General features: G+C 40.1%; 5 protein-coding genes and 1 pseudogene across 5 annotated transcripts; 1 reads left to right on the top strand and 5 right to left on the bottom strand.

Moving 5' to 3' along the window:
* Positions 1-567: 567 nt before the first annotated feature.
* On the bottom strand, positions 568-2,985 carry LOC126924414 (uncharacterized). The gene is made up of 2 exons (XM_050738866.1): positions 2,505-2,985; positions 568-1,017 (listed from the first exon to the last, which is right to left on the bottom strand). The coding sequence occupies exons 1-2, from the start codon at positions 2,968-2,970 to the stop codon at positions 680-682; spliced, it is 804 nt and encodes a 267-aa protein (XP_050594823.1). The 5' UTR covers positions 2,971-2,985; the 3' UTR covers positions 568-679.
* A 1,684-nt stretch (positions 2,986-4,669) lies between these two features.
* Positions 4,670-6,764, bottom strand: LOC126924415 (uncharacterized). The gene is made up of 3 exons (XM_050738868.1): positions 6,408-6,764; positions 6,019-6,204; positions 4,670-5,256 (listed from the first exon to the last, which is right to left on the bottom strand). The coding sequence occupies exons 1-3, from the start codon at positions 6,628-6,630 to the stop codon at positions 4,865-4,867; spliced, it is 801 nt and encodes a 266-aa protein (XP_050594825.1). The 5' UTR covers positions 6,631-6,764; the 3' UTR covers positions 4,670-4,864.
* A 2,812-nt stretch (positions 6,765-9,576) lies between these two features.
* LOC126924427 (uncharacterized) lies at positions 9,577-12,312 on the bottom strand (annotated as a pseudogene).
* A 3,509-nt stretch (positions 12,313-15,821) lies between these two features.
* LOC126924416 (uncharacterized) lies at positions 15,822-20,000 on the bottom strand. Its single transcript, XM_050738869.1, has one exon. The coding sequence runs from the start codon at positions 17,785-17,787 to the stop codon at positions 17,005-17,007; it is 783 nt and encodes a 260-aa protein (XP_050594826.1). The 5' UTR covers positions 17,788-20,000; the 3' UTR covers positions 15,822-17,004.
* Positions 20,001-21,839: 1,839 nt separating this feature from the next.
* On the top strand, positions 21,840-23,876 carry LOC126924423 (uncharacterized). Its single transcript, XM_050738878.1, has 3 exons — positions 21,840-22,754; positions 23,382-23,564; positions 23,646-23,876. The coding sequence occupies exons 1-3, from the start codon at positions 22,466-22,468 to the stop codon at positions 23,792-23,794; spliced, it is 621 nt and encodes a 206-aa protein (XP_050594835.1). The 5' UTR covers positions 21,840-22,465; the 3' UTR covers positions 23,795-23,876.
* A 137-nt stretch (positions 23,877-24,013) lies between these two features.
* LOC126924422 (uncharacterized) lies at positions 24,014-25,399 on the bottom strand. Its single transcript, XM_050738877.1, has 3 exons — positions 24,844-25,399; positions 24,687-24,746; positions 24,014-24,599 (listed from the first exon to the last, which is right to left on the bottom strand). The coding sequence occupies exons 1-3, from the start codon at positions 25,208-25,210 to the stop codon at positions 24,358-24,360; spliced, it is 669 nt and encodes a 222-aa protein (XP_050594834.1). The 5' UTR covers positions 25,211-25,399; the 3' UTR covers positions 24,014-24,357.
* Between the last annotated feature and the right edge of the window lie 45 nt (positions 25,400-25,444).

Below are 25,444 nucleotides of genomic sequence, written 5' to 3'. Positions count from 1 at the left end.
ATATACCCAAGGTCTCTGCCCTCTCCATGCAACCTAATCACAACTGATACCGTTACTCGCCGTCTCTCCACTCTGAATGGGGGGAGGCAATGATCGCTCGACGAAGAGGGGAGAACGCAAGGTGGGAGTCCACGTGGAGGTAATGACCCAGTGCCCTTGATCCTGAGAATTCACTCAGGGGGAAGCAGAAATGGCCAATCACCGGCTCGGCCACTTTTCCCACCTTTCCTGTCACAGTGACCCCGATTCCTTCCTGTTCCTACTCCCCTACCTCTTCCTTTCTCCCCACCTGTCGTTCTCTCTCCACCGAGCGCGTCGCACGACTCCTATTTGGGTCGTTAGCCTTCCCCTTCGCCGTGATAACCTGCTTTACCTCGGCGGTTATAGATTTCCAATTATTTATTTAATTATTTTAGCTGTCAATGGCTGCCCGCTCCAACGGAGAGAGGAAAGTGCACCGATATGTTCGATGGTTGACGTATTCGAAGACTCGTGGAAAATTCGAGGAATGAAAATAGCGAAGAACACGAAAATTAGGAAGGGTGGCAATTAAAAGAAAGCGTAAGATCGTAGAAAACAAAGGACGCGATGTCTTTATTCAACACAATGGGAGTAACAGAGAGGAGATAATAAATAAAATGAAGGGATGAGAAGATGAATCTTAACTTGAAGACCGAATTTAAGGGATGTCTTGGTAGGGATACTGCTCAGGCCCGAATTCCGGGGCCCAGCCTCTGTACGGTTGATTCACTTCTTCCTGTGACCTGTGCCAATGTTCGTGGTGAACTTCAGGTTTTACTATTCCGTACGAGACCCTGGTGGGATAGGAGGGTGGTGGTGGTGTTAGTAGAGCCTTGAGAGCGACCGCCCCCGAAAGAAGAAGGGACAGTAGACCTGCACCGAGTCCCTTGATGCCTATCAGACCGATCAGAGTGATGGCAATAGGAAGGACGATCATGGCTTTGAGTTTGAGAGCCAGTAGTAACGGCAACACTATCTTCTTCAGCTTGGTTCGGGCTGGAACGAAAGCGAAACGATGCAAAATCTAAAATCTACGTAATCCTCGTACATTATTTTTATCGTAAATACTCCGTAGGTCTTAGAAATTTGTTAACGAATACAAAAATAATAAGAAGAAATTGAACAAAAAAGAACAAAAGTGTTCATTAATGCATATCGACGAATTTGATGGATCCAATGAATCGTCAAGTGAAATTCATCAAGTTGATCAGTCTGCGAATCTGGAAGGGGTAACTAGAAGCCTCTAATGGCCATTTATCGGCTATCTACTTTCTTCGACATGTGGCACTCTCGTTCAAGGTCCTCGTTCGTCGTGTTCTTCAGGCAGCTGTCCCAGAAACCCGGAATCCCATCGATGACCCACTTTATCTCGATTCTTGCCACAGCAACGTTTTCGCGGATGCAGAGGAAGTGGGACGCGTCTTTGTGGCTTTCTATGCTCGACGCACTGCTACTTTCCTCCCTCCATTCTTCATCGCGTTCCAAGCGTTTATTGCTTGCGTGGGGAACGCAGGATGCGTCCCAACGACTCAGTTCGGGGAGAAGAAAAAATTTGTGAAAACTTCGAGGCGCGTAAAAGAGGCCGAGAAAAAGAGCAGCAGGCAGAGGCGTTGGTTCGTCGAAGAAGCCAATCGGAAACATCGCCATCTGAAGTCCCACTTTACGACCAATCGTTCCTCGTCTTCGTGGCTTACTTCCATCGTATTGGAGAGAGTTTAGAAAGGCGAGGTACTATAAGTTCGTGGCCGTGGTCCAGTCGATTCACAGCAGCAACTCGACGCGACGAAGATCCAGTTGTTCTGACGTTGAAGTATAAAAGTGTCTCCTGGAATTTAGTTCCTCCTCGAGATCACTCCGGGAAATCATGAATATTTCCCCTTTCTTTCAGTGTTTCACGCTTTGGTAGTCGAGAGAGTGAGTCTCGAATGCTGAAGATGTTAATGTAGGCTAAAGGAGAGATCGAAGGAACACTTGTAATAGAAAGTTCCTTCGATCTTTCTTCGTGATAGATTCTTACTTCTGTTGTCTGTTTTTGATTGGTTCTTTTTCGAGAAAAAGCTTCATACCTCTTGCACGATTTAAGTGAATTTTCGTTTTCTTCTTGGGACATAGTCTCCCTTTCTCTGTAGATTTTTCGATGATTAAAAGAGATTGAAAAAAGCTGTAGAATTTAGCGCATCGTAAACAAACACGTAGTACATGTGTCCTAGCACGATCGAAATCTTTAAAATTACAATCAAGATTGATGTTCATCGCGATTGCAAAAGTTGATTACTAATATTTAAAAAGTTATATAATTAGAATTTCGCCTAGAAAGTAATCAAGTACTTCTAATAACCTTCATACCAGTGCTGAAAAATTTTCATACAACCAAAATTATACTTAAACCTCACCGTTTCGAAGCAAAATGACGTTTGGAAACGTTAAATTTTTTTAACCGACTTAAAAATCTTCTAACATATTTTCTACAAAATTAATTTTACCTTCAGAAGCTCCTGTAGTCAGACCTCTAAGGCCAATCTCCATGTCCTTCTGTCCCATAGCTCTGCCAAACATGTCGGCAGAAGATCCATCGCTTGGTAGATGTACATGAATTTTCCTGTTCCTCAAGAACTGCTCGATCTTGCTCACTAGAGGGTCCTGAGTAGCTCTTGCAGCCTCTTCATCTTCCACAATGTCTACCTTCTCCAAAGTGATCATATCACCGTAGATCTTGATAGTGTCCCTTTTATTCAGCTCGTCCATCGTCTTGGTTAGGCTGATCTCCACGCTTCTGGCCTCTTCAGCCGCGACGATGGCGATCGAAAACAACGCCAATATCGCGATCAATGATTTCATCATGATGATCGATTGAACTGGACGGACACGAGGATTTTGACTGTTTGTCTCGAGGGCAATTTTTCTTTTATACTTCGACTCGTGATCGATGGTGGGGTCGGTTTGAACCATTTGGCAAGCGACGTGCAAGGGCTGTGGTGTCAAGAATTTTAATTTCGGCGTCTCACCGGCTAGCCACTGCACAACGCGTACATTTTCGTGACGTATCGTCTATCGATAGAAATTAATTTTCCTTTTCAGCGAGATCACTTTCGAGCGATCTATCAACTTCGTCTATGATCTGTGTTTAAATTAGACTTTAATCAACTGAAAGTAAAAATCGATGGAATACTAATTTTATTACTTCCACGAGTGATACGAGTTTGACAGTTATTGGACTGAAGCCGTCGAATAGCAATCTTATTAAATTTTAATAACCACTTTTTGCGTTCGAATTAAATTTAGTCGACTGATAAAAGAATTTATGAATCACAGATTTTACTACTCGTTGGAGTTGTAAAAATTCAACAGCAGTACCGTTCATTTTTAAAGTGCGAGAAATATAAATGTGAAAGACAGGTTTGTAGAAACCTTGAGGATAAATAGCTGTTAACTAGAATGGGCTGTCTTTAGAGTGATTGAAACCTGGAAAAAGTTGAAGGTTTGTCGAAGGTGCGACTGATTTGTTTTGGAGGAAAGTAGGAAGTATTCTTTCAAGCATTTCATTTAGCAAAGAGAAAAGTTGGAAATTACAAGCGTGATTTATTCGAGAAGTGGGACCAATCCGTAGAACTGTTGTTCCTCGCTCAAACTGTAAAACTCTCTCTAAATTCTGTCCACGAAGCGGTAAGGGACAGAAGACAGTATCGTACTTCAGCGTACAATAGAACGTCTCGTTTCTGGAGTTGGAAGAATAAAAGGGAGGCGCCGAAACGAGCGTTCCTTTGTCGAGCTGATACAATGGCGTGTTTCCACGACCAGAATCCGCTCTTTCAATCGTGGCTTCGACAATGACAGAGCCACTCCCGGGTGTTTCGCGCGGTACATCATATTCACGTGACAGTTGGTAATAAGTTCTTCGGTGAAAATTAGATTTCCGTGTCTGTTCGCGCGTGTGACACGGAACGGCATGCAGAACCGACCGTCGTGTCCCGAATTTGTTTTCGGTCGGAAGTGGGAGAAGGAGAGAGAAAGAAGGAGAGAAAGGAATGGAAGGATAAGCGAAGAAAGGGGAAAGAGAAGGCGCGAAAATAGGGTACAACCGCGGTGGGAGTGCAAACGAAATTGTATGTCCGATCGGAATCGCATATGAGCCAGACCGATTGTCGGCTCGATCCACGATCATGTCGATATTTCGCGCGTAGGGCAAACACTAATCACGTACATACCGTTTTCTATGCACCTTCTCGCCTTGCATCGCTCGCACATGCATAAATAATCTCTTCAAATTAGAAATCGTCTTTGCTTTCGACCTAACAGTCGATCCCAACTGGTTAAAGAGATGAAAACTGATAAACGAACCTCTCAGAAGACTAAATGACCAACATCGCCTTTGTAAGTGTCACAATTTGATTGTTCAGCTACACGATTAATCGTGGATTCTCAAGAAACGATTGACTTACTTTCGTTTCTTGTATTCTATTTAGCTATTCGCACATGACATAAATCATAGCAAATTCCAAAATGAATTTTCAAAAACGATGCTTGTAACGTTATTATTTCTCTCTACTTTCCAATTCTGAAATCGGTTATATCGAACTATTGAAATTTTGCAGCTTTCTCAGTGACTTTCAAGTGATTCAAATACACGAAAAGTATGTGATAGACAATCTGCAATAGTACAAATAATTTATTAATACAAAGGATTATTAATAATTTACTCGGTCCATAAGTTATTCGCTTAAATATTAATCTAACAGTCGACAACGAGTCTAGCGAGTATTACACGCACTAGATTCGAGAGATATGGCCCCCAGGTAGCCTGGATTCTTTCGTTCTTCATAAACGTAGACTCAGGATCATCGTTTCAGTTGGTTTCGTTCGTGATCGGCGCTTGCGCAGAGTATGCCATCGAATGGGCGTCTATTTTTCCATTTTCAGCGTCGAAACTTCTCTTGTAGTAGCCCTGAGGTTGAACACCTGCCGCGACATTGGCTGCCCAGCCTTGGTTGGCGCTGTCAATCCATCCAGTCGATGGTTGAGGGTTCTTGCTGAAGAAACTAGTAGCTCCAGAGTTGCTGCCGCCGAATAATCTCTGGAAAGCCAACACTCCAGCTAGCAGAAGGGCTATCTTGCCCACGAAAAGGGCCTTCATGACCAGGAGACCAAGACTTCCGAGGAGAATTGGGATTAAGGCGAACAATTTAATTCCTGCGGCGGCGATCAGAGGAAGTGCTATTTTCTTTATTTTGGCGCGACCTGGAAACAAAAGTTACGGAGTGAAAATTAATTTCGGTAGCGGAGATATCTCTAATTTAAAACAGGTGAAATGGAAATTTCGAAACTTTACTTTAATAGACAAATTTTAAGTAGAAGCATCGAATTTAGAGAACAATGGATAATCGTAGAAAAGGAGATTTGGAAGTTTTATTCCAAATTAGAATTATTTTAATGCGAAAATCTAAAAGAGAAAATTTTAAACAATTTTATCTCAATAGAAAGATAGGAGTTGCTAAACGATCTAAAAGCAAGGATATCATCATTCTTTAAAAAATTGCGAATATATTCCCTGTATATTTCATATGTTTTGCTTAAAAATCGGATACCACGGTACTAAAAATGAAACTTCACTTCCCCGAAATTTAATCTGTAAACGGAACATTGAAGAATAAGAAAACACGAAAGACAACATAACAAATGAAGCATATTTGTTCACGTCACTTAGCTACCCGATCCTAAGTGTCGCTAATTAATAGCCTGCGTGTTATCAAGCGCAGTGAGCCCCTTTTTTTCTCTCTCTGGAGGCGATGTATAATTTCAGAAGGAAAGCGAATGGAAGAGGTAGCGCGCGAGGAACGGGTTTATCCGGAACAGGTTACCGCGGCGCGTATAGATATCACGAAGGTGAAAGGCGCGGTGAACAGTTTATTCGTTCATACCGGTGACGCGTTGGGGCGTCATCAAGGTGGGAAAGATTACGTAATAGAAGCATCTCTATCATAGCGCAAGATAGAAAGTTACCTTCATCCAGAGCGCGGGATATCGAGCCCTCCTCGGGCATGCTCAGCTTCAAACTATGGGACTTCATAAACGACAGGGCTGAATCTACCAGCATAGTGGCGAGCTTGATGGCCCTGTCCGACATGTCTCTTGGTAATTCATTCATAATATCGACCTCCGTCTTCAAATCTTTTCCGCTGCGTTCCACTAAAATGAAGAATGACATATAAAACTTCAAGGAACTCAACGATGTTCGTTTGAATATCACAATTTGCAAATCGTAAAATAGATTAGATACGATTTACGTGACACTATCAAGGGATTAAACTTCCAAGAACCAAGTAGCTACGAATTTAAACAACTCTGCGAAGGACTTAAAAAATGTTAGACAGAATTGAACTTAAACTTACTCGGTGTTTCCCTCACGAACTTCACACCATCGATGATCTCGATGTCGCTAGACCTGGCGGCTCTATCCAGCGCACTGACGGTCTTGACGAACATGCAGCTGAACAGCGCGTTCTCTTGCTCGAAGCAATTGAGATCCCTGTTGAGCTCAACGTTGTTAAGTTCCGGCGTGGGCACAGCCACCGCGGATGTAGCGAAAAGACACAGTATCACTATTTTGTTCATCTTTTGTGCCTGATCCAACGTGTTAACCGATAATTGCAAAGAAAACGTATTGAAGAGGATCGAGCACGTCCCTCGGAAAATTTTCGGAGCAAAGTGTGATCTGACCCTCCGTAGCTTCTATCTTTATAGGTCTTCACCAGCTGGGACCCTCCCCAATATCCCCACTCTAACCGATGACGCATGTGACGACGACAAACGACTAAGACACACAAGGCGTCATCGCTGGTACATGTCGTTGCCCACCTCTCCGTCAGAAGAAACTTTCTTCAACAATTTTTTAAACAAACGATCGACCACTTCCATGGATCAGTGGAGTAGTTGAAGCTGGGCGGACCTTAGCATCGGCGATCCCTGATATTAGTGGTCCAACAAGATTCTAAGATTTGGGTTAGTAGGGGAGACGATGACGTTATAGACGAAGGGATTTCGATGGTCCATCGATGCATCTCGAAATGAATTATATTAATACCATGGTATAAACGAAGAGAAGCTGAATTCTTCGAGGAAAAATCATTGTTTTAATAATTATAGCAAAAATTAGGCTCATAGTTTTATTAATTATTGGAAAAATAATACAAGAGATTCCTATTTTGCATATCCAAATAATTCTAACAACCTCTCTCGAAATTATCCACCTCTGAGAAATTAAATTGCATCGATATTACTCTTTAAATTTTGTGATATATGTATATTGTATATTGTATATTATTAATTGTATATTATTAATATAAATTGCAAAGACGTCAGACGGTTATAGTGTACCCATTGATAGGTTACCGTCTTTAATGTCGAGAATACGTTTGATCGAAGTTCTACGTATATAATTCATCTTAATCTTCGCAGGCATTCAGTAAATTCTATTCTCTAAATATTCCTATAACTGGAAAATCTTCTACGATCGAGACCGATGTCTTGAAATACTTCCACGTGCAGCAAGCAACTCGCCTTGACCCACAGACACGGTCATCGGTCATCCCAAGCTACAAATTGCATCGTGGACGTATTTTCTGATATTTTCTGGACATATTTTACTCTAAACAGTTTCCCTCTTGTGAATACCAATATCGTTTTCTGTGACTTCTGCATATTTTATTCAGATAATCGTTTCCTTTCGGTGTAAACTGTTAAGTACTATGTTTACAAAGTATGTTTTCGTGAGAGATGGAATTTTTCATGCTTTTAAGGTTGTACCATTCGCAGATCGTCGAAGAAAATTCTACTTTCCCCGACATTGTTTGCTCTGTCAATAGCCGGTATGCTGAAGTGTGGCTCAATGGTACAGAGTAAAAATTACGATAAGCGAATTTCTTGTTAGTGCCTCAACAGTTGCATTGGTAATTATTCTCGATATTCCTTTTCTATTCTTAAATAGTGCATAATGGCAATTATTAATTAGATATTATACCTAAGCACTTGGATAACTGTTCTCTTTTTGATAAGGATTTAACGCGAATTCCTGATTCGATAATGGACGCGAAGTAGTCCAGCCGATGTCATTCGTACAGCAAACAATGTCCAGCAATGCGTACATCTCATCGGGACAGTTTCTTTTTTTCGAATGGCGCGTGCCTCGGAATGGCAACTGCCTTATTCGCGGGCACTGCTCCATTGTCTCGTTCCGGGTCTCTTTAAATATTTAACAGTCGCGCGGAACTTCGTCATCTTCGCGTTAACGGTATCCCTTCGATGGATTTTCGCGATTAATTTTCTAGGTTACGTCCGTTCATGAAGTCGGTGACTTCCGATTGTTACAACGAACCATTGTGCTTTCCACCAATTCCATAGAACCTCATCACGTTCATTTGCTTGGTTAACGTAGTAGAATCATTTATAGTAGCAATCCTATAATTATTTCTAGTAGCGTAAATTTTGTACAGTTATGGAGAACAGAAAAGAATACATCGGGAAAGGTAGAATGAAGATGCTGAATAGGTATATCGGATGTTAAACGGAGAAATTTCTTCGCGACTGCTCACTTTGCTTTCAACGATGATTCAATTTCTGCTGTTGCGTCTGAATGACTTTCTTCCGATCGTCGTCTCATCTGATTTCGACTTTCAACCGACACGGTTTATCTACACGTGTGATTAATAAGTGTTTCGAGGGTTGAAAGGTATGTAATATTAGGAATCGTTGGAAGGTAGTGAACAAAAGTTTGGCGGATCGGATTACCTTTCCACGAATTTTAAATTTTAAAGCACAGTGGAAGGTTGTAGGTTTTAAGGTCGACGACTTGTCCTATTTAACAATGGCTCATTCTTTTCTTATCTTTATCATTTCCTGGATTTCTTAGATGGCTGTGGTATCTTCCGTGGTTAATCTTTTTGTCTATTCTCGACAACGAAGATTTCACAGTTTTATAAATAATGATCTCCAACTTAGAAAATATCTGTCAAAGTTCATACTTCTTCCTTCTTTAATCGTGCTACGGTCTTGGAACTTTTTATTTCTCAATACCGTTTTAGTTTCAACCAAGAAGACTTTTAATATTTTAAAACGATCTTTGTGATACAGTTGGAACAAAAAATTATGCGTATTACAATAAATGTTCTTTCATATTTCCTTCAAATTTAGCAATCTTTGTAACGATATTAACCTGAAGTGAATAAATTAAATGAAAAATAAGATTTGGTAGAAAATGATATAAAAGACGCAGGTTAATTATTCACAATTTAGTGAAAGATGATTTACGAGTAATTTTTAAAATAAGGTATAAATTACTTAAAGTGGTTATGAAAATTTTACAATGGAAATATCGATTTGTCGATAAGGTTTGTCAGTCGCGATGCTTGCCACATGAGTTTATAATTCTGGCAATTCGAGATGAACTTTCACTTGTTACACATTACAGGTTAGAGCAATTAATTATACGCATTGTATAGAATTATACGCATCCAAGGAATCGAGCATCCCTTACTGCAAGCACGATTTGGTTTGCAAACGTAAAATGATGATTCGCTACCGTTCGAAAACACTTTCTACGGTTCGCTTCGTTTTCCGTTTATTAACTTCTCGGCTTTTTCCTGTTGCATTACGGAATAATTAGCAAGTTTCGTTTGCATCAGTTTGAACGAGGAAAGTTTTATCAGCTTTAAGCTTGTTTGACAGAACAGGCAATGGATTCTCTGCGTATAGTTAAGTCACGGAATAAAATTAATATTTGATTTTCTATCAACCGACGAATTAGAAAATACGTAGGGGTCGAGGGTGAAATGAACAAAACGTTTTCAATATTTTCAATAATAACGAGTCTTTACTTTTTCCTGTGGCGTTCCCTATAAAATTTGTAAGGCTCAGTGTCCATCGTGTCGTCGCCCTCGAAAAAGTCCTGTCTCTTGTATTTATTCACGGGCATATTCACCACCTCGTAGCTTGTGGAGTGAGCCTGAGCGACCTTCTTCAATCCTACTATAGCTGCTAGAATTAGACTCATCAAACTCAGAACCACTGCCTTCCCACTTAATATAGCCAAAGTTTTCAACGCTATAGGCAGAAGAATCGATTTGATTAATATAACTCCTACAATCAAGGGGAGGATGTATTTGTTCAGCTTGTGTCTCTTCTTTTTGCGAGCTGCAACAAAATGAGTTATATGTGTATTATAAACTAATTTCCGATTCTAGTGAAAAAGAAATATTATAATTGTAGCGAGAAAGAGATATGATAATTGTAGTCAGAAAAAATTCGAGTTTAGATTTGATTATTTCTCGACATTTGGTCATTTAATGCTTCATATATTCTCGATCGCTATAAAATCGGGTCCTGTTTCTATGTCATCGGAGATGCACCAGAAAACGCAGGTCATCGGAAGCAAAAAGGAAGCACTTCTTATTAGTCACGTTCATGAAATGTACAAGGTAATAAGGTGAACTGGAGTGGAAAGCATTTATGGCTTTTGTGTTAACCGACCACGCACTATAAACGACCGAGCTTCACATTATGATACACATTAGACATCGCTAACTAGCTGGTGTGATATTCCTTGGTTACATGGAACCAGTCGATTAACGTATCAACGTAACGCCCTCCAAGCTATCGATCACACGAATTTCTTACATTCACATTCTTACATTCACGAAAAATACTCGATTTTTGACAACTAAATCCACTAAATCAGATTACAGTTGTTAGTACTAATGGATTATTATTAACTGGTAGTAAAAGCTCAATTAAATCAAATTACAATTATTAATAGTAACGAATCACTAATAACTAGTAGTTAAAGATCTCTGGTATCTAATAGTAGAAAGATAAATAAAGGACCATTGAGAATCTATAGTCTAATCCGTATACCTTCGAAAGAAGAACGAGTCACAGGAAGAACATCGTCCACAGCGTTCAGAATGCTATCACTGATCCAGTCCGCAGGAGTCGTCGAATTTTCCAACTGAGGCTTCCAACTCTCCTGCATCATCGTGGGCTGCGTGGTTTCGGTCGCCGTTAACAAAGGCAGAAAAAACAGCGGGTACACCATCAGCATTCTTCTGTCTCATCTGACAATTTCTTTCACCAGTAGTTAATATTCTACGGAGAATCGAGAAGCAGCGCGGCACACACTTCGTGAGAAATAAAAAGATTCAATTTATCTCATTAAAATTCACAAAAAGAATAGATGCCACCTGAAGGCTGTAGTAAACTATGATTCACGATCATCGAAAGATCTAACGATGAAAAAAGTATGACGGCACAAGATGATGACAGGCGAACTGTCCAGCTGGCAAATGAAATGTTAACTGACATTCGCCCTGGGCCGGACCATTAGTTTATATAGGTGAAACGTGAAAAGCCCAGAGAAGGAGACCGCCATCTAACTTGGTACTGACGCGTGACGAAGGATTCACTGTCCATTCACGTCCACCTCCGTCTCTGTTCTCTCTGATCATTGGACGACGTCGAAGACGATGGGTCTTCGTAAGATTTTCAGCGGTGGAAGAATCTGTCGATCGTCGACGACGATGAGACGATGCGAGATTGTGTCCCGTTCTCGATCGTTAATCGAGGTTCGTTTCACACTCGAGTAATCGATCTGGATTGTTCAAGCGTGGTCTGTTTACAGGGAGGTGTTTTAGCAAAGTGAAGGCTGACAATATGACTTATATGACGATGCCACGTAAAACGAGAACGATCGCATCGCGAAAGGAAGCGTTCTGGATAATCGTGGAAATCGATTTTGTTGAGATATGAAAACTCGGATTTTAAGGAAAATTGTTGGTTAATTCGTATAGCGGAGATTCATTTGATCTGGAAGAAGAAGTATTTTTGTGTTTATGTTAATTGTTTGCTTTATGTGCTTTGTTAATTGTTTGATTAACGTATATGAAATCATCTACTCGTTAATTACGCAGAATCACGTAAGAAGGATCGTCTATAAATCTTCACGGTGCATCATGCTAAATCGCCGAGTAATTGCAAGTAGAAGGATAAGCTTTCGTGATTCCGGATGTAAACACGATCTGTTTAACGTGTTGCGTGTGCACAACGGATCTCCCGATTATCTTTAATTATAATATGCTTTACTATGGGACCAATTAAAATTTCTTGCGCTCTGAATCAAGTGATACGCACAATTACTTAATTATGATTGACCAAAGAAAGTATAAAACAAATCATCTTTCTGATTGAATTCTCTGAAAAGATACCACGATCGTTCTGGTTATCGCGCCGTTTCCGATAGTTTTTGCACAAACATCTAGAATCGAGTTCGTGTTCTTCGCCATTTAATCGTCAACAACACTCGACCGTTATATTTCTTTGGAAATAAAGCGGCAATATCGATCATTATAACGACATGCAACGCTCGAAACAAAGAACAAAAGAGGACCGCAATGATGACTATGACTTTGCAGGTCTAGGCTTTTCGTCCTTCCTTTTCTTTCATCTGTTTCTCCTTCTTTTTGCTGTTTGTCCCGTTTCTCGCGCAATTATTCGCGTCACCGTATTCACGCAGGAAGCTACGAAATTGCCCTTCGCTTCCTCGTGGAACGTTACAATGCTTTTTCAGCTGGCACATGAATAGAACTGCTGCGACAATGTTTCTGTTTTCCTCGATTTGTACACGACATGACTATTTCTGCTCCGGTGGCTCTTTTCTGGAAGACTCGTTTCAAACGAGACTTTTGTGTTAATCTTCACTCCATTTCTTCAATTGAACGTTCATTCTTAGTTGAACGTTCGACTTCTTAAAATTTCATTTTCACGAAAATCCAAGCTTTTGAGAAATTATATTAATCTTAATTGTGATCTCGAATAATCAATCTCGAAATTTTCCTCCCCTATTATTATTAGCTTACTATTATTTTTTACGATAACACTGTGCATTTCTCTATTATCTCAAGCCATAGAAAAGAAGATTTGGAAAGTGTGTTTATGAGCAATAATCGTAAGATAATCTCCCAATTAACAATACGATGTCAATACTTGTGATGTACACTGCATTTATCCAGAGAAGAGCAACTTTCTACGATTATATCTGTACACACGCGATTAACACAAGGATTCTGTCTTCATGTTAGATCGTCGTAAACTGTATCGCGTGCTGTACACCGATTTCCCGTGGAATCGCGGTTCCTCAATTCCAGGAATTCCGCGCTACAAACCTCGTAACAAGCGGAACTGTTAAAACTGCAGACCTTTCATCCCTTCTACTCTTATTTTTTCAAAAATTCGCTGTCACTTTTTTTATCTCAGCTTGCTGTCATTACTCTATCAAAATAGATTCAACTCTTCCTATCCCACACTAACACCGAAATACATTTTACTCGTGTCAACTGTGTTCTTTTACAATCTCGAAAATTGGCAGTCATTTTTTCCTCTCTTCGTTATTATTGTTTTATACAAACGATTTTCAACCCTCTTAATCTCGTACTGAGACCACAAACCGTTATATTTGCATCAAAAATGCGTAAAAGTTGCTCCCAAACTTTCCTTTTATAATTTCGGAAATTTATAGATATATTATTCTTCTCGCCTCGTTACTATTATTGGAAGGAAAAGGCTTCGGTTCTTGCCATTTTTCATCCCCAATTTTCTTTCTCCTTGTTCTTTTACCACATAAGTACCAGCATTCATACATGTTATTTAGACTGCACCACACAGGTTCAAAGACGTTTAACTTCACTTTTCCATTTTTCGTTCTCAATCCCCTCCATTTGTGCTTCCATTATATAAATACCAACGTTCATACATCGTGCTGAGACTGCACCATCCAAATACAAAGCAGTCATCGATCAATCCTACTAGCCGGCTTGTCATCGGCCCGGTTAGCAGTGCAGCGTAACTAAAAAATCATCGTTTACATGGCACAATCGTTGGTACTATATGATTACTCGCGATATCCGCGCGCGCACCACCTCCCTATTGTTCTTCCTTCGTCGTGAACATCAGGGTAATCCGCTGTACCGTTCAGCAATATAACCTGACACATATATTGCCGTCGACAATTTGGATCATAGCGCTTACCGCACGCATATATTGCCGCCTCGTCGCACGGTGCTCATTTTTCACGGACTGTCGATCCTGCTGGTAACTGAAGCGTGCCCGGCGTGGTACCCTGCCCAGCCCCCCAGGTCGCCGTCGAGGAATCAAGAGCGCATCAGTTAGTTCGCGGTCGCGGTTGCACGCTGTTGCCGTCCGCTACAAACCTGGCAACGACCATTTCGTCATTTGCATTCGAACGTGAGTGTTGTAATTTGCCATTTGCGAAGGTTTCTCAAAACAAATCAGATACAGGCATTGATGGAATTCGGGGAACACGCGAAGGAGTACTCGCACGGTGTTTTTAGAAGCTTCGTCGAATGATCGTCTCCGGAGATTGGATAGAATCGTAAGTTATATACTTTGATGTGGCGAGTATTTGAGATAGCTTCTTCGATAGTAAATCTTCCCTTCTCTAATTTTTAGATGAAATTAGTTCGTTGAGCAAATTTTAATATCTTTGTAATTTTGAAATATTATTTCGCAAGGCTATGAGTTTAGCTTAACAGTTATTCTTAAAGTTAGTGATTCTATTAGGACACCAAACTAAGTTACCATTTCACGCTTTCAGAAACATCGAAATAGACAATTAAGGAAAGCCATGGTTCGGGTAGTATTGGAAGAAACGGCTCTATCGTGATCACCGGAAGAACGAAACTTTTAACGGATCGAATGCGGTTGAGGATCGTCGTAGGCTGAGAAACTGATCGCGAATACATCGACGATGTAACTGAGAATTGTGTTTGATCGTGAATAAAACTCACACGAGCTCGAGAAGATGAAATCGAAAGTAAATCTAGTTACGATTTTATTAACTCTGAGCTGCGTATTGCGCATGATGGAAGCTTTGAACAATCAGCATGCGAACCACAAGGAGTATCCTGTTGCGAAAAAGGTTATCAAGGAGGTTCACAATAAAGTTGCACCTAATAGTGCGACTCTCCTACGTGGAGAGGATAAAACGAAAGTGGTGAAAACTCTAACCAGGAATACTGGTTTGGGTTTGTCGAAAGATTACTTACACGCACCAGGTAATATCGAATCCCCGTATTCATCCAACAGATTTCTCTTAATATTTCTGTATATAGCAACTACATAACGTTGAGATCTCTTTCATTGGAATTATCTAAATTTCGCAAGTTTATAGAGCTTAAATATCTTTGAACATTCATTGGTAAAAATTCAGGAATTAATCGATAGCGATTTTATGATCAAATAACAACAATTAATTATAAGATTTTCAATATCATTTATTAATTCTTTAACATCGACATTAAAACACACACAGAACTTCTCGAAAAGATACGTAGTCATTAGTTACGAACGAAAGGGAATTTATTCTTAAATAAATAATTTTCTAACATCTATAATAGACTGATCGATTGCAAAGCAGCGGCAATCAACGAAAAACTATAACAATTACCTCTTCCAATCGGTTACAGACCGTCCTCGCCGAAAGAAGCGGAAGATGGATCGCACAATCATGGCGCTATTAATGGCCTACAAGCTGAAATTCGTCGCTCTGATTCCAACCATGATCGGAGGGTTAATCCTGTTAAAGGCCACTGCGTTACTCGCGGGCTTCTTCTTCGCGTTATTCGCCGCGGTTCTCGGTTTGAAAGTAAAGTGAGAACAACACCGCTGTCAAAGAACGAGATCGATACTGTTCCTTTCGGTAACAGAACGATCGTTACGATCGGTCGATGCATTTAGTTTTGAATTCTCGATCGCGAAAATCGCAAACACGTATCGTCTTGCCGCGAACTACGTGATCCTATCGGACGTAGACGTAAGAATGTAACGTATTATGTATCTCGTTTGTGTAGCGAAAGAATAAGCGATAAAAATGATTAAATTGTTATATCTTCCTTATTCACGTCGATTACGTGCCTGTTTATTCGATCTCAGTCTTGATCCATCGGCAAAGTCGATGTTACAAAAATCAATGGGTTAACAATAGTTATATTGTAGTAATAAATATCATGGCGTTCAATAAATATTATATAATTCGTATCTTAGGTAATTAAATTATTCGAGAGGTGAAGCTCAGAATATTTGCGAAGAAACGATTACGAATCGGATTTAGAAGTTATTTTCGTTGTTTACAGGTCGTTTCGAACGCAAAAATGTCTGGACTCGATTCCGTTAGAAGCTCGCGTGCGTGGAAGCCATTCCGTAGCTATTATCGTGCCGAATGCTTTCCCGGTTGACGGGAAACGAAAATGAGTGACAGCTGGGTGTATCGACCGTCGCGTGACGGCATCTGAAAATGTCGCTGACGTTCATGATATACATTTAGCTAACGATTATCGCGCTTGTTTCCCGCATTGTGGTCAAATTTCGGCTACGATCATTGCTACGTGTGTCGCCTAGATATTTTTCAAATTAATTTCTATAGGATAAAATTTAGAAGAAAATAATTAACCAACTTTGAGAGTTAGATGATTCGCATGTTTCTTCATAAATAATTGAACAATATACATCGAAACGCCAACGATTTCTTGAAGAGAGACTTGGTGTTTCTCGTGGAAGTTCTCACGCCTATAATATTCCCTTCCACGAAGAATCTATAAACGTCTAACGCTCAACGAACTTCTCTCTATGTAACAAAGAAAATCGCATCGTCGCTGTAGAATTGTTAGTCGAAATTTCTGTGCAGAGACGAGAAGATGTATATCTTATGTATAAATATAGAACTTTATTATACGTGCCTATTTTAACGATTCCATTGAATCTATCAATTAGAAATTATCAATCAGATCCGCATTCTTTCGCTCACTTATCTTCTCATCTATGCACAGTAAGTACGTCGGTCAGTCTAGAACGTAGAACGGCTACCATTGAGGTGCCATGCACGCTGGACAAAACCGGAAGGCCTGCTCTTCCCCTCGTTTGCTGCGATCAGTGCTGATGTCGCGCCGAATACGCCAGATTCTGCGCGTAATTGCGGGTTAGTTCCGTCGTCGTCGACGACTCCGTGGAGCCGAAAACATTCTTGAGACTCCTGTCCCAACCTCCGCCACCCTGCTGCCAACCACCGTGATCGTGGCTCTGCTTCTGGCTGAAGAGTTTCTTCAGTCCAATGATGAGAGACAAGACAAGAGCGATCTTGCTGATGATCAAAGCCTTTCCAGCTAATAAGAAGAGTACTCCTAGAGCAATGGGAATCAACGCCGCGAGTTTCATGGCCATCCCCATCATCATCATGCCCATCATCTTCTTCATTTTACCACGTCCCTCTTCCATGCCTTGTTTCAATTCACCAGGACTGGTTCTAGGCAATCGAATTTGAACGTTGAAGCTGTTCAGCAGCGAAGCCACTCGATCGAACAGAATTTCGTTCAGAATCTCATCTTTGCTGGACATAGTTCTGCCAAGGGTGGCTTCTAATTCGGACACAGAACTCTTCGGCGTTTCGTCCGTGATCCTGATTAATTCAAAGTTCTCCGACAGAGGAAGAGTATGCATTCTGCCTAATCTTTCGAAGAACGCGATCGCTTTCTTCTTTAGGCAAGGCGAGACTGCTATGTTTCGATGCTGGCAGTCCTCGTATACTCTGTACATTGCTCTGAAGCTCCTGTCCATAAGACTGTCCTCCTCTTTAGCTATCGAAGACGCGTAGCAGACCACACAGCACGCCAACAAGACGAACACACACTTGGACAAATCGATCATCTTCATCATTCTCCTGGTAATAATCTTCCGCGAGTCTTTAATCCTCGGCGAGGGACACGGAGGAGCGTTGTGTCACAAGAACGTGAATATTCACGAGATCACTGAGCGCACTTCCGCGGTCTTCAGGATCTAGACAGGGTACTGGCGGTAAGCAGCATGCGCCCGGACAAATATATACCATCCAGCGATCCGCAGTCCCTCGCGAACCGTGCTGAGTTGTCTCCCACGTAAGGAGCTGTGCCAACAGCCCGAAGACTGTACCACTGGTACACATGACAATGCCCCGCGCATCTTGAGGGTTCCCCTGGAACGGCCTCTAAACAACCAACCTTCTCTGTTGTTCTCTTTGTCGCTTCGTCTAGTCGCACTCGCTTTACTCTATCTATGTATCTCCTTCCTCGAGTACCACTCGCTCCCCGCGAAGATTCTCTCACACCGCGAGCATACGATTCGCTCTGACACACAGACCCACTCAAGCATCGAGATCAAGATAGAAAAAGGTGGAACGACCTGACATTAAGTTTCGCTGATGTCTAAAGGAATAAGGGAGGGGGATAAGGTACAGAAGGATGTATCTTATAGAAGCGCCTGGCACCGTGACCTTGTTGACCTCTCATCACGATGGTTGGAAGTAGTTTTAGGTCGTGGACGAACCGCGGCCTTAACTCTCGCGTGTGTTCCTTCCACCTATCGTTTCTTCCTCTCCGTATCTTGCGAGATCCCGGTCCAGATTCGGTCTATAGTGAATCGAAAGATTTATGCGGCCGTTACACGAGAATTTCTTTGAATCGTTTGATTGAAATTATTGATCAGGTTTTCCTTGATAAATACGCGTATTTAATCTGTGAATCGCACGAAGCATATGAATTTGCATAAATGGTCATTGTCTATTAATAAATTGATAATCCTGTTTGACGCGATTTTCAGTAATATGCACAATACGCAATATATTAGGATAACGTATGTAGCAATAGAGCGATGGAAATTATTTGAATCGTTTCACCGTGAATGATGAATTAGAGTTTCGTTAGACAGGTTGTAATTATGGAACAGGGTCTGGAAGATTGTTTTTCGGTGTGTAATCCTGAGATGTAGACAGTGCAACGAATCACGTAACAACGAGAGCAAATTACGGTCGTCTCGTCAAGAACGAGACCTCGGTTTGTACCTTTTTCGTCTGTTGCACTAGACTGCAATTCCTCACCTTCACTCAGTCTTCCTCTTTTTCCGCGGCCAGCTGGGCGTGTCCGCAGCGAGGAAAACAAACGCCTGTAGACAGTGGAGATTTATTGGAACCTAGTAAACTCACGATCTTCACTCTCTTACTCTAAACCGCTATCATACTTGAATACAATTTTCATTCCATTAATTCCTTATTTTGGACTTGCAAGTTTCCATAGAGGTTGATTCCAAATATTCATAAAAATCTGACTTAAATTTCCACCTAAAGAAATAAGGGACAATATAGATTCTCTTGTCAAAATCTGGTTACGGATGACAAATTACGGGCATATTCTCTAATTTTCCATGTTCAACATGTTTTTTCCAAGTCTGCAGATTTAGAAGTTCGTTATTTGTAAAGCGTAAAAGTTTAGAAAGAGCAGCGAAACGCTTAAATCGATAAGAAACGGTCACGATGCTTCGGATCAACCGACCGGATTGCACGTGAATGGGTTGAACTTGAAATTTTGAGAGGATTATGAAAAACAGTTCGATCGAACGGTATGAGTCACCGTACCGATCTCGCGGCAATACTAGTGTACACCCGATCGAGGTTAACGCATCTCTAATGCGACAACGACGCATCCTCGATGCTCGCTTACCTACTTAGCGATTATCCCATAGCTAGGGTCGCGGCGAACCGAGACGAACAGTGTTAACGCGCGTGCCACATTCGCGGCACGCAGGTGAATTCACACAAACATCGCCGTGGACGAATTCTGTGGCAGAGAATAGGACGAAAACTGAATCTCCACAACGCGTAAAAGCACTAGCAAGATCGGACAACCGATGCTCTAAGGAATCATGGCAATTACATTGAAACGTGTGAAAGTACACGTGTCTGGCTATGATCTAATTTTACGGTGAGTTTGTGAGAAAGGTGTCAGTGATGATTGGAAATGTTATTTTCCTATTTCAGATATATCGAGAATATGTACGTAAAGTGGGCGTTTCGTTTGAATTAATGTAATAAAAACACTGCTCTTTTGGTATTATGCTTTATAATTTCTTATTTTTCTACCTTAGAAATATTGCTAATATGTGAAAGAGAGTGTTCTATTTGAGAATTAGGAGGTTCGTGTAATAGTGGTTGCTCACTTTGGTACTCAGCTTTCTTTCTTTATTTCTTTTTCTTCTGTAATAATATCATTGTGCTACTTTTTCTTTTAATACCATAGTTTATATGTCTTTCTTTTTTGTTTCATAATTATGTTATGCTTATAGCCATAATAAAGTCATTATCATAATTTGATGTTTAGAAACTAAGAAATTCGGTTCATGTTTGCTAGGAAGATGCAGTCTACTTTGTTATAACACAATCAAGTAGTAAACGTGACACTGGTACGTTTCTTATTGTTGGGAAGGAAAGTTCTTGGTTTACTAGTAAACGGGGACGCGCGAAATTAATGACCGAATACGTTAGTGTCACAGCATGAATAGTTCCGCGTGTTTCTTTTTAAATGGCTTTACAAAGATTCACTTCCATTCACAGAATACAAAAGCTGCCTGAACGCGTTTAAAAGACGAAAACGTGTCCACGATTACAGATATCTCCTAAAACGTTATTAACAATTCTCATGACACAAAGAAATTCTTTAACTTGAAAGTGCTATAAATTTCACATCATAAATATGATGGTACGTAACAACACAATTGTTAATAATTATTTCCTATAGAAACTTGAACGTATGTATTTTTTAATCTAATTCTTACTCTGGTTTATAATTAATTTGACATTATGTTTTAAACAATTATTCTTTAAATCGTTCATTTTGAATTCCTCATTGTTTTATCGCACTGTCAAACAGTGTAGAAGCTCGTTTCCAAGAATCTCTTCGATCATTTCTGTCTGTAATTTATTCTCCGCGAGTTTACACAAACATTTACACGCGCGACACAAAATTTAATAACTTCACAGAAGCTGGGTGAACATTTCAAAGTATAAGATGAGGAAACTAATCCAATACCAACGAGAAAATACTCTCCGGAAATAATTCTCGGCAAATAATCGGCACTCGTTAGATTCAGGTCAGCCATCCGCAACAGATGCTCGGAAGGTTTTGACCTGGCTCATTAGCTCCACGAGAGAGCCACGAATTTATGCTCGTTGTTTAGCTACTGTTTGATTTCGTCTCGAGCTAGCTTTCTGCTATAGATTCTCGTGGTAATATACTTCTCGAGATATCATGCTCGGATCTCTATCATGAGATGAAAGTTCATTGATGCGCGAAATTGTTCATTGGTTGCCTTTAGCAGCATAAATTGAATGGCGAAGGTGAAGCAGCAAGCGTAATCTTACGATGACCGATTTAAATTGTGCATTAAGTCATCCACCGGTTGTTGTGGGATTTTGTACTATTTATTTGTTTTACGTTGCATGCTTAAATCGTGAGGTTCATAGTCAAGGTTTATTAGATAATCTTTACTCGTTAATGAGTTAATGAGAATAAGTTCTTGTCTCCCATTTTATCGAATCCCTCGTAGATAAACAGTAAACACCTCCAATATGGAATTTTCATAAGAAAATATTTCGTGGAACAAGGTGAGGAGAAATTTTGTTGTTTGCACGGTTTCAAGTTTTAAGTCACGCGCAACCCGCGACCTTCGCAAGCTACGAGGATAATCCTGCATACCTCGGAGCAGTGAATCGAGGATGCTCGATCGGCCCAGTGGCACACAAAGCTACCGAAGAAACAGGTGCTACCTTTTAAACCTTGTTTTCTACTTCCTATCGTATAAACCACGCGGAAGGCGGCGCTAGGGAAGTTGTCTCAGTTTCGATACAGTGTTTCATTCTATCTACGATAGAATGATCGCAACTTCCAACGATAACTTTGCAGTGGTTAATAGACGCGTTAAGTGTTACATGTTTGAAGTGTTCTCCACAATATGCTTTACAAAACCAATCTTTGATTCCTACTTTCAACATCAAGTACATGTTTCTCGTTTCTCATCGTCGGTCGTGATTAATTTCTGCTACTTGATGATATTTTCCATTCGAAAAAGTGGAAAAATTCAAAATATGGAAGATGGACCTTAGCTAAGCAGTAAAATGTAACAGATGTTAATTGGCACTTGGTGTTTGATGTTACGTTCAATATACTGCTCAACATTAATTTTTTTTGTACTAAAAAACGGTTTATCCCACAGAACAGTAACTCGAGCATCATGTTTCTTCTAACAGTTAGTTACTCCGCGTATTACGCGCTTTTTCCAAACCTCGCGTAATTAGCCCAGATCCTTTTGATTTCAATGCATCAAGATATCGTTTTTTCACACTGCACGACCATGGTGCAATTAACAGGGAGTACAGAGCGTAGGTTGGATTTGCTAACGGACTAGACATGTATCGTATCCGCGACGTAGGATCGAACGATACCGCAAAACAAGTTGCATAGAAAAACGTTCCGCAGCTAGATTCACGGTCTGTATGTCGTAATCGCTAATTATATCTGTTTCTATAAAAATGACCATTCGTTTGGCCGGTCAGTTCGCGTCGAACATGCTTCGGTGTACGATCTTCGTTGTACAGCTGTTTGGTCTTCTGGCCACATGCTGTTGCACCTTGCTATATCGAAACACATATAACGAGGTGCCGATTCCGATCGATTGCAATCAGGGTTCTAAGAATTCTACCGAATGTATACCCAAGACTATGCAGCGTACTGAAGATAAAAGGAATGAAATATCGGGTAGAGAATCCAGGATGATTGCGAAAGAGGAACTGGGGAACGCTAACCCTGGTGTCGAAGAGGGTGAGTCGTAGAATGTGATAAAAACAAGATAATTGAAGAATTGAAGTGTCCATTGATAGGAAGCATTCGGATGTTTCTATAGATACTTGGTTCTTGTTAATTAACTCGAATGTAAATCTAATTTAATACCTTCTCTTATCCGTATTTCTATATTTTCTATACTCTTTCTTATCTTTGTGTTCGTTTATTTTATATTTTTACTTATTCTTCTACTAGCATTCATAAAAGATCTTCATTGCGAAATTTACGTATGCGCGTGACATCTTACTTTAAGGAAAATGAGAACGTTCCGGTCAGACACTGAGTAACTTCATAGTAGACGTGTCAAACGATTCTTTTTACGATATCTTGCTCCGTTTTGTTGTGTACACCTCGTAGAGATATGAAGTCCCGTTTCATGAAGATGATTTTAAGTAGTTACTTAAGTCACATGGTAATCATTCAATTAACGCTACCGTTCCAGTGTTTCCTTTTAACGCTATCTTTACAAACAATCTTGCACATCGCGTGACAGGACAGGCTTTTTGTTATTCATGTTTTAGTTTCTGTTGTAGATAGATGTGCATCTGAATTTAGTATTGCGGCAACCGTATTATTAACAATTAATATACAACTTCGTTTTCTCAGTTACTGGACGAAGAAAAAAGAACAGAGAGTATGGACAGATGTTGCTGTATTTCTTAGGTGCGTCTAAGCTGACTATGCTTTACGTATTAGTCAATGCTATTGCTGCGATTGCTGGGAAAGCTCTAATTGTAGGCAAAGTTGCTCTAGTGATTGCAGCCGCGGTCGCATTAAAGAAAGCCTTTGGTGAGTGAAATCTATTAAAATATACAAAGAGGAATATTCCTTTATTCCTAGAGCATTAATAAATGTTCATTTTGCTTTCAGAACACAAAGAGAAAGTATCGTACGAGATAATCAAACATCCATATCATAGTTACGAGCATAGTTTCAGCACAGACGTGGATTACGACCACCAGGGTGGATTTGGGGAATATGGTTATAACTATCGGAAACGACGAAGAATTTTCTACTAAGAAATCGATTAATTAGAATTTAAAGTAGAAATATATAATCCGAAATATTTAATGTTATAAATAACTAACTATTTTAAATAATAAAAAGTACAAAATAAATTTGTCGATTATTATTTTATTATTGAATTAAAAAATGAGAAAGGTTCGAAGTTCTCAGAAAATATAGAACTACTTATATATAGAATTACAAGAAGATATATATTCTGTTAACATTGTTTATTCATGTCATGTTTATATAATATATGGGTGACGTATACACAAGATAAATTAAATAAATACAATATTATTAATTTTTGGTATAGAGTATTTCACCAGCTATTCTGAACAAATAGCAAGTTACTTAAGAATATCTAAATTAAAAAGTACACTTAAACTCTTAATAAATATTACGTAGTCGTATTTCACGTAATAATTTCTTCAATTAATATCACTCGGATACAACTATCGACAAGGTCAAGATTTATTCTATATACAAACGAGAAACATCTCTATCCGTTATACTAGCTTATCCTAAACAAAGTATCGTACATGAAATAAATTAAGTTTCACAGGATTTAATCGATTCAAGTAGGAGAAACACCATCGGCGGACCTTTGCCAGCCACCACCGTATCCTCCTCCGCCATAACCACCACCATGATGTTCGCCACCTGTGGCGTAGATCACTTCGTGACCCCCACCTCCTTGGCTGGACACCAGTTTCTTCAATCCAATAATTGCACTCAAAACTAACGCTATTTTAGCAGTAAGCAAGGCAGTACCAGCGAGGAACGCGATTTTAGCGTAAGCTAACTGCGCCATCATAGCTGAAAATTAAGTATTCACCAGTACCTGAACATGTGATACCTTTATATTATAATTTTTGTTGTATTTTTTATTAATTTGTAGTTTACCTCCTACTGCTAGAGCACCCATCATGAGAGCACCGTATCCTTTGTCCTTCTTCTTTCGACCTATAAGTAAAGAACCCAATTTTTTAATTCTCTTTAATTAAATTTAATTTTATTCGAAAGGAATTTATAATCTAAATAACTCGAATAATCTGCATACCTTGAAACGCATCTCCGGGAATAGTAAGCTTCACGTTCCTAGAAGTAATATACTCGTAGAACTTGTTATCCAGCTTTTGATCCAGAGTAAGCTCCGTCCCATTTTCATCCTTGAACGACCTATTGCTCCTGGCAATCGCTGCAGGATCTCTTCCAATGGAGACGTAATCGTTCAACACGTACACGGTATCATCGTTGATCGCTGAATCCAGAATGTCCAAAGCTTTTCGTTTTAAACAGTCGAAGGCGTTCTTCTCTCTGACGCATTTGTCGAATAACTTGGTATACTCGTTCTTACTCAGCGCCAGGTTAAACAATAGCATCAAGTGAGTGATAAAAATGATGTAACGAGTCCTGTTTTTTCCCATCGTATTTCAAAATACGCAATATTATAAAATGGAGAAACACCGAAGAATTTAAATTTGGTCGCGTAACATTCCACGCCGATCAAGTTAACCGCTCGAAAAATATCGCGAACTAATTCGAATCGCTGCGTCGTCGCTCTTATATAAGGGTATTTCACGTTTCTCCTACCATCGGTCAAGTTGTCCTTACGACGTTAACTCACACCTGATCTACGCGCTGTTTAACGCCTCCTCCTC

This window comes from Bombus affinis, chromosome 14 (assembly GCF_024516045.1).
Source record: "Bombus affinis isolate iyBomAffi1 chromosome 14, iyBomAffi1.2, whole genome shotgun sequence".
In the NCBI taxonomy this organism is placed as follows: Eukaryota; Metazoa; Arthropoda; class Insecta; order Hymenoptera; family Apidae; genus Bombus; species Bombus affinis.
Note: the sequence above shows the minus strand (reverse complement) of the source record. Positions and strands in the feature narration are given on the sequence as shown.